General features: G+C 32.3%; 1 protein-coding gene across 1 annotated transcript; it reads right to left on the bottom strand.

Annotated features, from left to right (window-relative positions):
* Positions 1–9,277: 9,277 nt before the first annotated feature.
* Positions 9,278–17,718, bottom strand: LOC127703169 (sacsin-like). The gene is made up of 3 exons (XM_052207695.1): positions 17,462–17,718; positions 11,143–17,051; positions 9,278–10,469 (listed from the first exon to the last, which is right to left on the bottom strand). Exons 1-3 carry the CDS (start codon positions 17,715–17,717, stop codon positions 10,185–10,187), a joined length of 6,450 nt encoding a protein of 2,149 aa, XP_052063655.1. The 5' UTR covers position 17,718; the 3' UTR covers positions 9,278–10,184.
* Positions 17,719–17,960: the final 242 nt, after the last annotated feature.

The following is a 17,960-nucleotide window of genomic DNA, read 5'->3' as shown; positions in this document are numbered from 1 at the left end:
AAATACACGAGGGTCAATGACATTGTTGTTTTGGTTATGCAATAATTATTTGAGACTTTATTGGTATTGCTGGAATTCTACAATGAAATAAAATAAACTTACCATAAAATTAAGAATTCACAGTTGATAAAAATCACTTTCCAAGGCAGAATATGTGAAATAGGTCACCGCTTCAGGTATCCGCCATTATCACTCATATGTAAATGCCCGTATGTTTATATATGTTTTTAAGCTTTCTGAATTCTTAGTGCGAACATACACATGCTCGATATATATCCTTTTAATTTCTTAAACGCCTTAGGTCCGGAATGGTTTTTGTTGTCCAGAAATTAAAGAATACTTTAAGATATAATTATATACTGTAGAAATTAAGATATATGTAGGTTTTCTGATAAATAATCATGTTTAAAATTGGTGGTCACCTTACTATCGTTTGTACCAATTCGGATATATACGAAATTGAGGGTGGGTCCATTAAAAGTTTAATAACTTTTTTATTCTAAAACATTATAAAGTAATTTTTGGTGTTTTGAAATTCTTAAATGTTGCTCTTTCGAATGGTACATTTTTCAAGCTCAGAATCTTAACAGTTTTCTCTGTAGATCATCTCAAAGTTAAGGTAGCCAGTCCAAAAGGTGACATTATGTCGAGGGCTACATAACTGATCAAAATACCCCCCAGCCGGTGACTTTCCTATGCTAAGATAGCTATATATATATATATATATATATATATATATATATATAACGTATTGAATGAGTGAAAGTCCTTAATTTATATATTACATATGTAAATAATGTATTAAGAAAATGGACTTCAATGTTCTTTCTGTGTATTTTTAAATTCTATTTTGCAAGATGTTTAACATTGAAAATATGAATATTATTTGAACAACTTCATAGCTTGATATGCTAGCTTTCTTTATTATTGTTATGCATTTAACACCAAATTATTGATATAATTTTCTTTATTCTGATAAACTTGCAAATTTCTTTTCGTCTCCTGCAGCGCTTCCTCCATGGTTGTTATGTATGACGTAATGACGTTTAGTAATTTAGGACCGCCAATGTACATATAAATATAAGCATAGCGTCAATATAGTTAGAAATAGAAACAAGGCTTCAGATACGTAAAATTACCTTAAACACGTGATCGTAATATCCAATGAAAACAGGAGAATGCTACACCATATGTACATTTTTGTATATCTATATAGCGTTACTTACTTTTATGTTAATCAATATGTGACATTTAAATAAACTATGTACTGACTTTTTTTTACTTACTATTGAAACATTTAAAACCTTAAAACATTTAAAACGGAAGCAAGATACAAAAGAAAAGTAAATGTAACAGTTGAATCATTTAAATGTGCTTTCTTCACTTGTTTCTACAGCTTGTATTTCATATCAGGATTTAGTTGCTACATGTTACTTGCTAACATGGACACAACTTAATCGATGGATGCAAAGTCAATCCAAAATACGGGTTATCATGAACTATACATGTAATATAATTTGTGCTATGATGATTTGCTTTGTGTATCGTCTTGGAGTGATTGCTCATGCACTTCATAAATAACAATATGGCGATATATTAGAAGACAATCAATTTTCTGAATGCAATTCAAGGGTAGAACTGATGATTGACGTCAAGGCAAGCAATTAGCAACAATGAACAAAAAAAAAAAAATAAAAAAGTAGACATAAATTAAATATGTTACGAATCCAGCCCATCAAACATGTAAGGCATACAAGTGCATACTAGTGTAAAATATGTATTTACGATAATTAATATACATGTAATATGCCTAAGTGGGAGCTTTAAGCGCCGACAAACATCATTTACCCCTCCAAATTATGTATGTTCATATATCATGTAAATGTATGTCCAAGTCAGGAGCCTGTAATTCAATATTTTTTTTTTAATTTGGTACATAACTTAGGCCGTTATTGTTTTCGTGTGATGTGTTTTATAGCTGTATATGCGGTATGGTTTTGCTCAATGTCGGAGGCCTATGTTCACTTCTAAGTCATTTGGACTCTGATTGAAAGTTGTATCATTGGCAATCATACCACATGTATTTTTTTTATACTAACGAAATAAATAAACACTGACCTAGGAAACAAGACATTCTATTTCAGTACCCTTACATATTTGCATTATTTATCTGTTTGAATGAGTGCTGCTTTTACGTGGAAATGCAAAAAAGGAAGACAAAGGTAACAATGATATCATTCTAAAATAAATCTTTTGTCATGGAAAGCTCTCTCTGTTATTGGAGGGAAGTACATGTAACTGATGTACAAATGTATATATGTGATTCTTTATCGACCAATGATATTTCAGGTTTTGTAAATCTATGCATAACGTTTAATTTGCCTTCGAAATCAAATTCAACTCATCGATCTTGTTCAAACTACATGTAACAGTAACATTATGTAAATAAAAGGGTGCGAAAGAAAATAAATTACAGCTGAAACGACATCGTGAGGTCATCATACACCTTTTATCAATTGATAAGCGTGCAATACATGTAATTAAATCTAACTGGCCAGATGTAGCTCTTGAATCGTCGATCATTTTAACAGTTAACTGTTTCTTCCTAACTTATATAGATTTTACGATAATAGACAAAAACTCGAAAACTATTCAAGAATCGTCTTTCAAAGAGAACAATTCCTATTGGAAATAAGTAATTGGTATCGGTCATATCAGAGTAGACCTATATTGCTGATAGTTTTTGTCATCTAAGTTTCTTTTAAACTTTTGGAGATGCATTGTAATTGGCAAACATTTATTTCGGGGCATATTATAGCAAACTATAAGGTATAATTTTTGCTCATTGTTGAAGGCCGTGGGGTAACCTATTATAGTTGCTATCTTCTACGTCATTTTTTTCTCTGATAAGGAGTTGTCTCATTGGTAATCATACACATCTTCTGATTGTTATAAACGAACGAAAATTAGTTAAACAATCGTCATTAAGGGCAGCAACACTTATTAGGAGTGTCCTGATAAGTTCGGGGGAAACAAGAAGTATGCATATTCCCAGTCAGAGCCTGTCATTGAATGGTTGAAGCTCATCATTTTTGTTTTTTGTATATTAAATTGTTATATTGTAAAGTTTTTAATCTCGTTTGAATTGTTTCACATATGTCATTTCGGGGCCTCTTTTAGCTTGATATGCATTATGCGTTTTTCTCATTGTTTAAGGCCGTACAGTGACATATAGTTGCTACTACTACTAGATGAGTTGGTCTCTGGTGGAGAGTTTCATTGATCTTTATACCACATCATCTTACGTTTATTTAAGTATATGCTGTTTAAGTGTATAGCTCTCAGCCTGTTTATATTCAGTAATTTTTTCTAGTTGATGCATGTAGATGCTATATAGATTATCCTTCTGAATTTTTTTTAAAAGAAATCTTATCTTCTAATATCAAAAAATTAAAGGACTTGACCTACATCTTTTTCCCATTCTTAAATACATTCTCCTCATATACTGTTTAAAAATTAAAATCCTTACACAAGCGTGTATAACAACGTGATCAAAAGTTTTTTCTTTAATGTGAAATGTTGTTTACATTAATAAAAGAAGGTCTGAATATACCAAAGGGCAATTCATGACGCTACAATAACGAACAAAATCCAATAAAAGCAAGAAATTTGACGACATAATAGAATGTTTACTTATGTAGTAAAACAGTTGGATATATCACTATCAATGGGACAGCACCAATTTTCATTATTTATAAAAATTCTATATTATTAAAAAAAAATCCCAATGTCATCATGTTTAATATATAAAATATATGTATTGCAAATTGTGTTACACGAGATTCTACAACTCACATTTCGGTAACTCTTGATTTTTTTATATATTCTGTGATTGTTATTCAAATATTGCAACATCTTCCTACAATTAAAACTTTTGCCAAACGAGGCCTGCCGTTCATTTATTTTGATGTTCTGCATGTACACATAATCCCAATATTTTCTAAACTCAGACCCATTAAGAATGGAAGGTTCAATACTACTTTGGATATTGTATTAAGATTGGTATTTTCAAGTATTAACAATCCCAGGTTCATAAACGCTTCTTCAGATATACTCCGTATTGGGGTTTCAAGATAGGAACAATCTTTCAGGCTTCTTTGAATTCTGGAAATCCTTTGCCTTTATTTCTTCTATAAGACCATTCATCAAATTTAGAAATGTTAAACCTGTTAAATTGTATATTGTCCTTGGAATACTTGTTAGCTTTGTAGTCTTTAGAGCCATAAACCAAACGTTAGAAGAAACATTCATGTCAAACACACAGTCTTCAACATACGAAATCGGATTATTTTCAATGTCCAAGAATGACAAACTAGAAATTACAGAAAATGTCAAAGGAAGTGATATCAAACTAGAGTTTACGATGCTTATACTCGAAAGATTGTGTAAATCCAGGAAAATATGTAGAGAAAAACTCTCTTCCACCAGAATCAGATTATTGTACAATTTTGTTGGTTTAGAAGCTTTCCAATAGATGTTGGAATACTGGATAGTTACGTAGAGATAATTTCAAGAATATTCAAGTGGCTATAATTGGTAAATGCGTCATCAGGTAGTTTAGGAATATTCAAGCTGAAGATTGAAAGTGACGTTAAATTTATCAGGCGTTCAAGACATTGTGACCAAGATGTCATTATATCGTTACCTAGACTTAAGGACAACAAAGAACCTGATATGTTTTCAATAATATCTTCATGCATATTCTGCATCGGATTGTCATGTATATCTAAATCAGTTAGATGCTTTAGTCTGCCAACATCTGATGGAATAGATGTCAGTTTGTTATTGCTCAAATGAAAAACGAGTAGAGAGTCTTCACTTCCGGTTAATGCTCCATTCTCGATCAAATTGATTTTGTTGTTTGAGATAAACAACTTCCGTAGTTTCAAATTTTTGAAGTCACCATAACGTATATGTCTTATTTCATTATCGTGTAGTTCAAGATCCCATGCCGAATCATTGCGAACGGGATATGAAAAATGAGGAACGGATGTTAGATTCAAGTTGGCACAGAATATGATTATAGATTAGCATGTACAGGGTGGCGGAGCTGGACATTCATCACACATTATGAACAATGATCATGAAATCTGGATTATCATATACTAGAAAAACAAACAAAAAAAAAGTAAATTTTACACAATTCTACGTTAACTTTATATTTTTTAATGATTTTATTAGTTCTTTTTAAATAGCAGAATTATCTTGCTGTGAATTTTACTTGTTTGTTACATGTACACAACCTTCGTCACATCTCTTTTTATTCATTACAATTATATCAGAATTGGCTTTGAAGTTTAAGTTGACTGTTGCTCTAGAAATCTTATTACAAACTGCAAAACACATCTTGGTTTTGTGATGATGTTGTACAATGTACAATGTAAATATTAAACCTTATTAATTAGAATACTATTTATATAAAACTGTTGGTCTTTTGGTTGATTTATTATTGTAGCGCAGTTTTGAATATTGTCTTTACTTTAAATTTACTAATATAAATATTTTTAACTAGTTTGATACATTATAAAACATGATTGCCAGCCAGTTATTGACACTTATAATCCTACGTCCTGTCAATACTTCTATTTGAGCACTGCAAAAGGTCATGATTTTAGAAGACCGATTCTGACGTTTGTTATTAAATCATTTGGAGGTGTACTGATTGATATTTAGACTGGAAAACAATGTTAAATATTTGAAATTTGGATTTAACAAGATTTTATTAATTGCGAGCATGCTAATATACGGTAGGTACTATTTATCATTTGTCTTTTTATTATTTGTTTTGTGCTTATTATCGAACAAATAAGTTACGCCACTCAAAATTAAAGATTTAACAGATTGTTCCTATATAATATTGATATACTGCTGTCACAGGTGAGAAGGACCTATTGCCAAAAATTGATTGTTTAACTCCTTCACATTCTTGAGCGACTGGTCACCAAATCTAAGACATTTGTTGCTGTAAGTCATAATTTCATTGGTGTTGTTTAAATTGTTTCAGACATTGTCAACCGGGGACCTTTTTAAAAAGCCTGCAATATGGTATGAATTTTACTCTTTGTTGAAAGCCGTAAAGATGACCTGCAATTTCCCAACTTTGTCCTATATGTTTTGGCGGATACTGGTCTCATTCACATACAAACCATACTTCCTTACTTTAATTCTGATAGCATCATTGTCCATCCTTCCAGTAACCCCCTTTTATCTAAAGATGAATACTATGAGCTGACTTGAGAGTTGATGGAGTACAGGTATTGTAATAATGTACAAACCATACAATTTGAGACTTTCAACCATATATTACCCACTGCATGGTTGAAGATGAAGGAATATGTTTAATCTGTTTCTCTATACCATTCGATGGTACAGTCAAACAAATAGCTATATCGATAGCGAATATCTGCCACTGGATTTTATATCAATAACTTCGGCTGTTATCTGCTCTTTGGTCGGTTTGTTGTCTCTTTGACATATACCCCATTTCCATTCTCAATTTAACAATAAATTAATGTTTGCACTTATGCACTAGTCCAGAATTCTTATGGTAAATATGTAAGCTCGTTGGTTATGAAAAATTCTTAAACACTTAGTTCAGGTTGACCGTTAGAATTAAAGATAACACAACCACGCAGTTCATCTGGAAATATATATTGGTCCCAGATTTCATATCAAACATTTTATGTAGTGTTTTGTTTGCTCGGAAACACTTTACAATTTTCTTCTGCATGGTTGTTATTTTCTGTTGACCTATATGTTCTGTTTTCCGTCCTTATATCTTTCATCTGAATAAGTTTCATATCAATCCAGCCAAGGTAACTCCAGTTATCATCCTGAAATATTTATTCCAAATTTTTCCCTACTTTTAGAAACAGTGATTTTTGTGCCTTCATCCATTTACCCGAAAATAATATGCCCTATTAACTTTCTTATAACTTCCATCTGTATAAGTTTCATTTCTATAAAGCACAGGTAACTCTATGTATCAATCGGAAACCATTTGTTTCGGACGTATGGAAAGAAGAGGACGTAAGGCGGATGGACATTTTTTTTAGCAATTACTGTTTGCCTCCGAAAAAATTTGTAGAGCATAACAATGACCGTATCAATGATAATCATGTCAATATAAGGATAAAAATGGAAAAATTCTATTAATTTAATTTAAAAATGAGTCGGTTGCATATCTTTTTCATTCAGACAAACTTAAAGCCACATGATATCCGACAATATTAAATACAAACTTCAATAAAGTTACATCTAAGCAGATGAAACATATGTCAGTGCACATGAAGCGAATTTTACCAGGACTGTAGGGATAAATTTCGTTGTGCTATTTTTTATTTTGTGTTGTGGTTTCAGTCTGTTCATCCTTTGTTGCCACGGTGTTGCCTGGCATATTGTCCATGTTGTTCATCTTTATACACTTAAAAAATGAATTTATATAAAGTCTTAAAAAGTTATCACTTTGTAAACCACGTTAATTGAAAGCAGTCTCTTGGTCGGTTAGCAAGACTTCCATAAATACTTATAAATAAGACGCCCAAAGATTAATTAAGGTCAATGACAACCATAAACATGACCCATTCCTGCCAATCATATAGTGTACCATGTAATATAATTACTTTACACGAATAACTTACAGTAATTATTGAAATGATAAAATCCATGTTGAAACACTCTATACAAATTAAAGAATGACAAAAATGATAAAATTAGATTAATGCATATTGTACAACGCAAATACGATGAAGTAAAAAATAATAATAACTAAAAGTATGTTTAGTGTAACATTTTTCTGTTTCCTTAATATCCTGGTATGTTAACATTATACAAATTTTTAACTAACTTCACGTAATGTATACACTGGGAAGACGAAATGTTGACACAAATAAACTAGCTAAAAGACTCTAAAGAGCCTGTGTCAATCTACTGCATATTCAACAATAGTTTTGACAAAAAACATCAAGAAAGGACAATAACTCTATAAAAAATAAAATGACAATTTCAATCATGTTGACATATTTGTAGTTCATGTCATGCATATCATTTTTGGTTTTTAATCTTTCTATCTACATTTTTTTCTATTCTACCCTCCAAGATAATAGGCACAAACTCCAAAAAATGGTAAAATATCTTTACAGGTAAATGACTCCAATTATCAGTCGACTTAAGATTTTTCACGTAAAAAACAGCAGAGAGATCTCAATATTCATTCTGAACATCTCTGCTCATGTGGATTTTGCTCTATTCTTAGAAGTTTACAAGAAAATAGAAGAAACAAATTTGCGTTTGGTTCAGTAGATTCAGAGAAGATGATTTTTGTAAGATATCAGACAAAAATACTAAATATTGATAAAAATCGATATCAAAAGGCAATAACTTCAGTAGTCCTACAATTTAATTTGACTTATTTGTAGATCTAGTCTTGGTGATCATTTTCTCTTTGTAAGTTTCTCTCTATTTGTTGTACTTTTCAAAATAATAGACAACAATGAAAAAAGAAAATGGTAAAATTTGACCATAAAGGTCAATAACTCCTAGAAAAAGTCGTACAACATTTTTGACGTAAATGTACAGCATGTAGATCTAAAAAATTCTGAACATTGAACGTTCCGACAGATTTCCTCTATTCATAGCGGTTTTCAAGATAATAGACAAAACTTGCATTTTACCCCTATGTTATATTTTTAGCCATGTCTGCATTTTAGTAATGTTGGTTTGCAGGCGGGGTCATCGGACACATGTTTTTAAAACTAGATACCCCTATAATGATTGTTGCCAAATTTATAGTTAAATTTAGCCTAGTAGTTTCAGATCTAGAAAAAAGGATTTAAAAAAAAATAGCGACGACAGACGACAACGACGACGACGGACGCCAAGTGAAGCTGATATGTCTGGATGACTACATTTCATTTTTTTTTTGCAATATGCTTCTAGCAGTAAATAATAAAAAAGTACAAATTCGTCAATGTATATATTACAGAACAGAACAAAAATAAAACAATAAAACAAAAAACGCAGTTACACTAGAAAGAAAAGAAAAAAGAAAGAAAGGGACATAAAACACATTTTGTATGAAGAAACTTAAAAAAAAACACAAAAGAAACCAAACTATAAAAGTATTCACATTGTTCTTGTTTAAGGAGATCTAGAATAAGGGAGGAATCTCCAAAATTATTTCTCACTTGAATAAATGTTAATCCCATGATATATTTGATAACAGTAACTTTGATTGCTTTAGTTTTTTCTTGCCTGAAAATATCTCTTTTAAATATTTATCATCTGTTTAAAAATATATTGAACACAGAAATAAAAATTGAGCCTAAACAAAAAATGTAAACATTGATGTATGTTGTTCATAAACAAACAAATGAGTAAAATAACAAACTAATGCATGTAAATTACAACAAACAAACAAATAAAACAAACACAGTAAAAAAAAACCGTTTAAGCACAAAAATTTCCATGCAACAGAACCTTTGTAAAACTATATTGTAGTATTAATCAACAATAGCTTATAATTTCCTACTAATCAACTACATCTTGGTTACCATCCACTTGATTTGTGATAGAAATGTACGCGGAAAATAAGTGATGATATGAACTTTAATAAAGGGATGTATTCATATGGAACTATTAACGCTACGGCCTATTTAGCAGCTTTGAAACGATATCTTAATAGATATACTATTCCATAACGATATAAATAATTAGTGCTTTTTGTAATTTAGGTTTAAACTGTTTGGAGTAAAATATACTGACTTAGTGGTATGATCTTTGCTCATTGTTGAAGGCCATTCGTTGACCTACAGTTGTTCATTTCTGTGTCATTTGGTCTCTTTTAGAGAGATGTCTCATTGGCAATCATACTACATCTTTTATATATTTTGTTCTTAGTTTATAACTCATAAAATGTAAATAAATACTTCATGATTAATGAAATATATAGGATGTTTTCATTTAAAAAAAAAAACTAAGTAAGCATTTTCATTATTGCGGTCAATAAATTATAATATTCAAATATGAGATACACATGTACAATATTATATAGATAACACAAAGCTGACAGGCATATTGTTACCCAGACAAAATATTGTTAACCCAGTCGAAGCAAAACATTTGAATTACATCTCAAGATTGTTAATATATTTTTTTTGGACTTCATCGATTAATTGTTCGGTAAAGTGTAAAGCTTCCAGTGCATCCTCCTTTTCATATAAATCTGCTGGTAAATCACGATAAATAGGATATCTCATCTTCTCAATGCTCCCAAAAGTGCTTTCAAGTAGGCTAGCTATGGGAAGTAATTCTGTATCTCCTTCCGGTATATGCGCTGTCAGGCTATGGACACGACGAACCTCATCAGCATTAATGGTATACATTGCCCCCTTTAATGCCTTTTCTGCTGCCTGTAAAGGTTTGAATTTTTGGGTAGTTGTAATCATACTTCTGTTTATTAGAAAATAAAACTGAAAACAATTACGGAACCCAAAGAAAAAAAAACATGATGAAATGATACAGAAAAGTACAGAATTTGAAATAGAACACATGACCTTTCGCACTTGAGGCTTGCACACTACCACAAGACCACAGATGCGATTCGATAATCTAAAGAAATAGACGTATGCTCCATTGAGAAAGCTTTAAACCATAAAAATCATATAACAATTTATGTTTAAAAGTGTTTGTACAATTCACTGCATATAAAATAGTTGTTTACAAACTAATTGAGACTTTGAGACTGAAATTTGATTAGAGAATTTTTCCTGGATTCAAATCAAAACCTTATTGTTTAGTGTTTCAAGGTATGGATAATTGTGGTATCCCAATGATTCAAACTAAACGTTTTTCTGTAAATTTTTAGTTCATAAAATTGAGTTTTTTTTACTTAAGCTTAGGTTGCAACTGCCATAAGACACTTTTACGAGTGTGTGTGTCACATTAAGGCTGGTTTGGTTTTTGATGGTCTTCGAACGTTAAATGAATTTGATTTTTAAAATTTGACGTTAAAAAATTATTCAAGAATCACGTTTTTGTGCGATGGGGAACCCTACTTTAAAAATTTTTTAAAATTAATAGTACCTGCTGACAAATAATACATATCCAGTTGTAGCCTTTTGACAGCTCTGCATCAATCGTTTTCTTCGTCATCTTTGCTACTTCCAAGTCGTATATCGCTTGTTGAAGCCAACGTTTCCCTTCATCAGGCTGTGGATTTGGCTGTTGATTCATTCTGAACCGCATAGCAGAACCTAAAGTTAAATCGCTTCTATGACTGTATTCATCGTCATTCAACTGGAAAGTTAAAGAGTTTATTTCTGATATTTCTTTTATCATAAATAATTTTGAAATAGGCATATTTCTAGGTGACGAACCACCAATATTTAGTTTATAACATTCTGCATTTTGTTCGTGTGATAAGATGACATCTATAACTACTCCGTATTTATAGCGATGTGTATTTGGTTGATATATTTGATTTTTTGTATCTTCATATTCCCAATCTCTATAAACTACAAAACTCTTCAGTGGTAGTTTAGTCTCTAGTGGAACTAAAATTTCAGCGAGATCTTTTGGGACAAGTGAGCCTGGAAGAGGAACAAACGAAATGTTTCCAGTTTCATCCATTGGTGGTATTCCGATATCGTCCAGGCGTTTTGAAAATTCCAATGGACTGAGGTCAATTTTTGATAATATTTTTAAAATTTGATCCCTTTCAATATTTCCATTCCACAGCGGTTGAATTGCAGAGGCTAACTGCAAATCATGTAATGAGAGCCATTTGACTGCATCTATATCGAAAGATGTAAAATACATAATATTCTTGCGCATATCTAGGTAACATCTTTTTGAAACTTCTGTTTTGTTTAACCTTCTATTGTTCAGACTTAATCTAGTTTGCAAATTTGTAACACTGCAAATTTGAATTGTTTTTAAATTTGATTCAATGTCTAGAAGTAAACTTTCATCCATCTTCTTATTTCTAGACGAGGCGTTGTACTTTGCAAGACGCAAAATTCCTTTTAAAAAGTGGTCGCTGGTTAAATAATCCTTTAGCTTATCTGCAATATCGCTATTCAGGACTAATTCATCAGTGGAAAGAACTTCTTCATGAATGGAAGTACCTGCAAAAATAGGTCGAAACTTTTCTGGAAGTTTCATAAATATTTCCTCTATCTGACGTTTACTGAGAGAAAATATTGTCAAGTCTGCCATCAGGTTAAGAGTTCCATTCTTCATTATTCTTTGTCTTTCGTCATCTCTAGTTTCCAGAAATATTTCTGAAGATGGAACCAAACGATAATCTGTTGTCATTAAAATTAGGTCATTGACATCAATCTGACTCTCACCGATATCAGTCTGAATTTCATCGATATCAATCTGACTTTCATCGCTATCAGTCGGACTTTCATCGATATCAATCTTACTTTCATCAATCAATGTAGTTTGAAGCATTTGAACAAGACCTTTGGTCGCTTTCTCTACCTGTTCAATTTGCTCGATATTTAATCTTCCTTTACCAAAGTCCATATAAAAATACGACAATACTTTAGAGTATGTCTTAATTGTAGGTGTATCTGTCATTCCCAGAACACGAAATAGTTTGTAGAATGGTGCATATTCCTCTGGTGCTTGAACAAGATGAGGAACTATTTCACTTCCACTTGATAGATTTTTCACGATGTTTTCAGCTCTAACAAACATTTTGTGTTTCGTAACATGAACGAACGGTACACTTGACAATTTTCTGGTGATCTCAAACTCATCTTCAAAATTATCACAAAAGTATTCATATATATCTTTCATTATTGTTTCAATTAAATCATTTTGCTCGTCCTTCCATGGGATACTGAGAGAAGCACAGATATTTTCTGTGTGTTGAAAAACACTTCTTATACTTGGTGCTTGCTCTACAAGCAGTGCACTAATTGGTTTATCACTCATAGCATAGAATGGTAAAGTTTGCTGCACTGTCCAAACAATATTAAATCGGTTGGCCGACAGGACCCCTTCAAATCTCATCAAGGTATCTCCTACTTTTCCTGCATGTATTGCAGTATACTCATCGCCTATTTTCTGAGGTAAAATAAAGGATATTGTTCTTATTTCTTCAATTAATGCCTTGACATCAAGTGTACTGTGTTTTTTGCTATTAATAAAATAAAATATCTCTTTGACTAAGGTTTTGGACTTCTTAGCTTTTTTGTCATGTTCTATATTGGTTGCAGCTATTTTGGTCATTCTTCTGGCAAAGCTAATTAAAATTGTTCCTAATATTTCTGTTTTCATTCCTGCTTCTTTAAGTAGCGTTAGCCACTTTTTATGGTTGAATGGAGTTGGTGGAAATTCTGACTCTTCGCAAAATTGTTTGAATAGTTTAATATTTCTATCAAAGAATTCTGAGGCACTTTTCAGCTTATTATTTTGAGGAATAAATTTAACTATACTCATTTGTTCCTTGATATTACTGCTGTCATACAACATTTTATCTAGTATATATTCTAAATGAACCATAAGATTTGGTGTGTTAAGTTTGTGAATATGTGGCAAGATCAACGAAGTGTATAGATCTGATATTGGATATACCATTGCATTGTTCGATGGAACACTTAGTTTTAAAGCTCTATATAGTCTGACAGCATCTGGATTGTATTTTAGGACTGTTACCTTTATGAAGTTGAACAAATCATGCAAGCCTTGCACAGGCATTTCAGCATCGACTACTGTTACAACAATATTTGGATGAACTAAATGTTTTATTCCATCATCTATGGTTTCAAAAATACTGAGTTTTCTCATACCTCGTATGCGGTCTTTTGACAGGATGCAAGTGTTTTGCCCAAAATAACCTAGTATAATTGCACATTCATGGGAGGTTAACTCAACATTTCGATGGGTCATCCAGTATTGCAAACAGTCAAATGTTTTATTTGCATTTGTGTAAGTCGCAAGTAAAGACAAACTTTCTCTTAGATCAGGTTTTATTAGAGATTTTGGAATTTGCAATTTCTTTATAACCGTTGTAAAACCTTCGTCTCTCTCGAATGTTCTCTCATCTACCACACAATATCCTTTTCCTAGTGGAACGAGAAATGTGTGTGTTCCAAAGAGGGCTGGAATTAAACACCAATTGTGTAACGAGTTTGGAATAATCAAATCATTATCGTCTTCTTGCAAGGACTTAAGTAATGTCCAAACTTCGTCGATCCATTTTCCTGCAACTGGAGTTTCCTTTTGATTCCAATCAATAATATTTGCGCTTTTTAGTCTGAACTTGTCCTGAGATCTTTCTAAAAGTGTAGCAAAATTGTCTAAATCTAATTTTTTAAACAAATCTAAAGATTTACATTCCTTTATGTATTTTGTAAGAGATGGTACCAAGCTTCTATGAACAAAGCTTCCTTCACAACTAGTCAATAGGGCTTCAAATTCAGATAAAAAGAATTCATTCCTGAGTTGTATTGGATGAACTAAACCATCATCTGCCAACAAAAGCGGAAGACCTACGATATCTTTCCAATTTAGTGACTTAAGAAGGTATTCCAAGCAAAGTTCTATATCATCAATTTGTATGACTTTAACTGCTGTTTCCCATTCACTACTACAAAGTTTGTTAAATTTCTTTTTCATGAACACACTTACAGATTTAGGTGAGATGTTTTCTTTAAAAACGCATGCAAAGTCAGACGTTGATAAAGAAGAGTAAACATGGTGTCTTTTTCTGCCATTGTGGTTTTTACATGTTTTAGAAAAGCTTTTTACTATATCTTGGGAACCACATGAAAGTTTAATGCCCATGTTGACAAAAAACTGTCGTAATTTTTCTGCTTTTTCCTGCACCGTGTCATTAGTTGCACTATCTTGCCAGTCACTGCCGGTAATTTGAGAATCCAAATCGTCAAAAAATACATCATTTGACTCTTCTTCATATACCCATTTAATGTTTATATGATTGGACGGTCCTTGTGTATCTTGAATAATGAGAGAAGTGTATTCAGGACTTACAGGAAACAAACTTGCTCTTCGTGCCTTTATAATTTGATAGAAATAGAATAGCAATTCTTGCCAATACTTGTGTTGGGTATTATCGACAGGAAAGTGAGCCAAAAACGTTCCTAATTTGTTAAACCCATTGTCTCCGTACCCTTGAAATAAAAATGATTTCAATTCTTCTATGCAACTCACATAAACATGAGACACATTTTGTTGTAATAGAATTGTATTCCATTGATATCTGTTATCGTTTTGTTTTCTTGAGTGGCTAGATTCAAATAACTGTTTTCTAGACGAATCAAGCTCAAAATGGCCATTGATATGAACAGTGAGACCCGTTGTTGATGGAAGTGGTAGCGTACAAAACACCCTGTACTTGGTTTTTGGTCGTTTGTCCTCTATTATGTTTTCGGACGAGTCTGCCAGAACAGCGACACCTCCAACTGGGAGTCGTTTTACCTCATTTACAACGTTCCTTGTTGTTTGATCAACATTTTGAAGACCAATACCTTGAACAACTAAGTATGTCTTGTAATGCTGATTTTCCTCGTTTATTGTCATGCGATATCGATATTCTTCAATCTCACTACACTGATAAGTGGATGACGAATTGAAAAGTTGTATACTTCTTCCTACAGAATCCTTAAATCTGGTTCTTGTGTTAGCATCAGACTGTGTGAGGTTTACTTCAGCCTTCTTGATCAATTCCAAATTATCAGTTTTTTCGTATATTTGTGAAATTTTAATGCAGTTTACATTCATTAGAAAAATTAGACTTTCTACTATAGTTTCTTCCATACACTCAATCAACTGTAGAGTTTCTGTTTCAGGATCTGTATTTTCGGTTACCAGCAGTTCTGATGATGTCATCATAGAATGGTTTCTAAGAGGAAAACGGAACCATGTACCAGTATCTGACGTAAGTACGTCGCCAATATGAGAACGATAAACTGATGAATACTTTTCTATGAGTTCATCCAAGTTCATTCTCATTCCAGGTTCGTCGTAATGTGCATATGGAGCATATTTGCAATGAGGGTCGAAAGCACAGAAAACCCCTCCTCCCGGTGAATCTGGTCCTTTTGTAATAAACGATGGAACATCAGTTATGTGGTAAACGGCGTTAAACCCGAACCCAAATTGTCCAGCCTTTGATTTGTCTCCACATTTTCCACCAATTCCTAATTCTTGTATTCCTTTAATATCTGTTTCTGTGAAACAAGCATTGTTGAACACACAAAGGGCGGGTCCTAAAAGTGGTTCCCATCTTTCATCAAATATCCCGTCGTTGCTATTGTTGTGATTTCGCTTGTCGTACACAAAATGTACTTCGGTTGCTCCTGCGTCATCGGCATTTTGTAAAAGTTCATTTAGAAACGAATGATCAATTGGGTGATCACTAAGTATCCCTTTTATCCGTGTTGTAAGGTCTTCTTTCTGTCCAAATGATGTAGCACTAGTAATTTCTGAATTCGGTAATTCCAAAGTGCGTTTGAACCCAAGAATTCTTTGAATCTTTTTTTGAAGATCTTTATTGTTCTTGCACAACTGAATCAACGAATCAAAAGTTGGAATCTTTATATAGTTTCCTTTAAGAAGATGTTCACATGGTCGAAGTACATCGCATGGGTATGGTATCACTTCTACTCCTACGGACTCTAATATAGTCTGTATATTGCTAGCAATGTTAGGACATCCTTCGTAACTAGAAAACAGATACGACTTTTTCATAGTAAGTAAATGTGCAATAGTTTGCAAGTTGTTCGCTGCTGGTTTTTTCCTAGGTATCAAGTGGATATCTTCAAAGGGTTCCAAATCATGCGGATCAAACGAATTGATCAATGTCCATACTCGTGTTATCCAGTCTATGGTCAGTGGAGAATCTTTAATGATCTCAGCTTCTCCGTCTGTATCAATAGGATAGCAATGCTGCTTTATTACTGATTGTAACAACATGGGCAGATCATCCAAATGTAAACAACATAGTTGATATTTTTCTAAAAAATTATGATAAAATACCATTATGATATAGACAATTTGTTTGAGAAAACGTTTCCTTATCCAATCTGATTTCAATCATTAAACTTTAAACACCACTAAATAATCAAGCAAGTTGATTTGTCAAAAAGAGTGTAAAAACAAATAAAATCAATGCCAAATTCATATTGTTAAGATATGTTAAATAAAAAAATGACCAGGTTCCTGACTTTGGAAAAGCACTTGAACATGTGTCGAATTTAACATTTTTTTTTATAACAACAATGCCCGTTTTAATTTTGATCAATGAAATAACAAGAGGAACATTGAAAATCTTGCAATAAAAATCCTGAAAGCAATTAACTTTAGAACCGGTATAACTGAACAATGATAATTTTTCATGGTTATCTACCACACTTTTCATAATTACCACTAGTTGCAATTTCTTTTAAACTTTGATAGGCTGGTTCAGAAAGGCCTTCAGTCTTGACAATTCTGTGCTCGAGCCCTGGGAATACTCTTCGCTGATCAGCTGATAATAGCAAAAGTGTTTCCTCAGGTTCAGCATCATACTCATATGAACGACGAAAACACACGTAATCTCCATTCTCTACAGGAATTAGTTTTATGCCGTCATTGTCTAAGGTGGGATCCTGCAAAATGTATTCAAGTAGGCATAGTCTCATCTCTTGATCATATGTTTCAGGTAAAACTGCATTTTTCAGTAAATTTACAATAAAGGCAGGAGTAATCATTTTTATTTCTGAACGGCCTAATATCGATGGAATGTTTCCTCCTATTTTGATAACAGGGTGTTTGTGATCAAGTAAAAATGTTATGACTCGAGTTCTAACTTCAGCATTATGTGTTGATGGATTTAATGCTACTTCTTTGGTAACCCAATAGTTATCTATAAGTTCTGTGAAGAA

The sequence above is a fragment of the Mytilus californianus genome, unplaced genomic scaffold (assembly GCF_021869535.1).
Source record: "Mytilus californianus isolate M0D057914Y unplaced genomic scaffold, xbMytCali1.0.p SCAF_5, whole genome shotgun sequence".
NCBI lineage: Eukaryota > Metazoa > Mollusca > Bivalvia > Mytilida > Mytilidae > Mytilus > Mytilus californianus.
The sequence above is the reverse complement of the archived record's forward strand: the minus strand, read 5'-3'. Positions and strand labels throughout refer to the sequence as shown.

Excerpts from the sequence above, each read along its gene's own strand:
- LOC127703169 (XM_052207695.1), bottom strand. The coding sequence starts at position 17,717 with ATGAGACTATGCCTACTTGAATACATTTTGCAGGATCCCACCTTAGAC. Across the intron at positions 17,052-17,461 it reads AAAAGAAATTGCAACTAGTG|AAAAATATCAACTATGTTGT; the intron begins GTAATTATGAAA and ends ATAATTTTTTAG. Across the intron at positions 10,470-11,142 it reads TATGTATTATTTGTCAGCAG|GCAGCAGAAAAGGCATTAAA; the intron begins GTACTATTAATT and ends AAACCTTTACAG.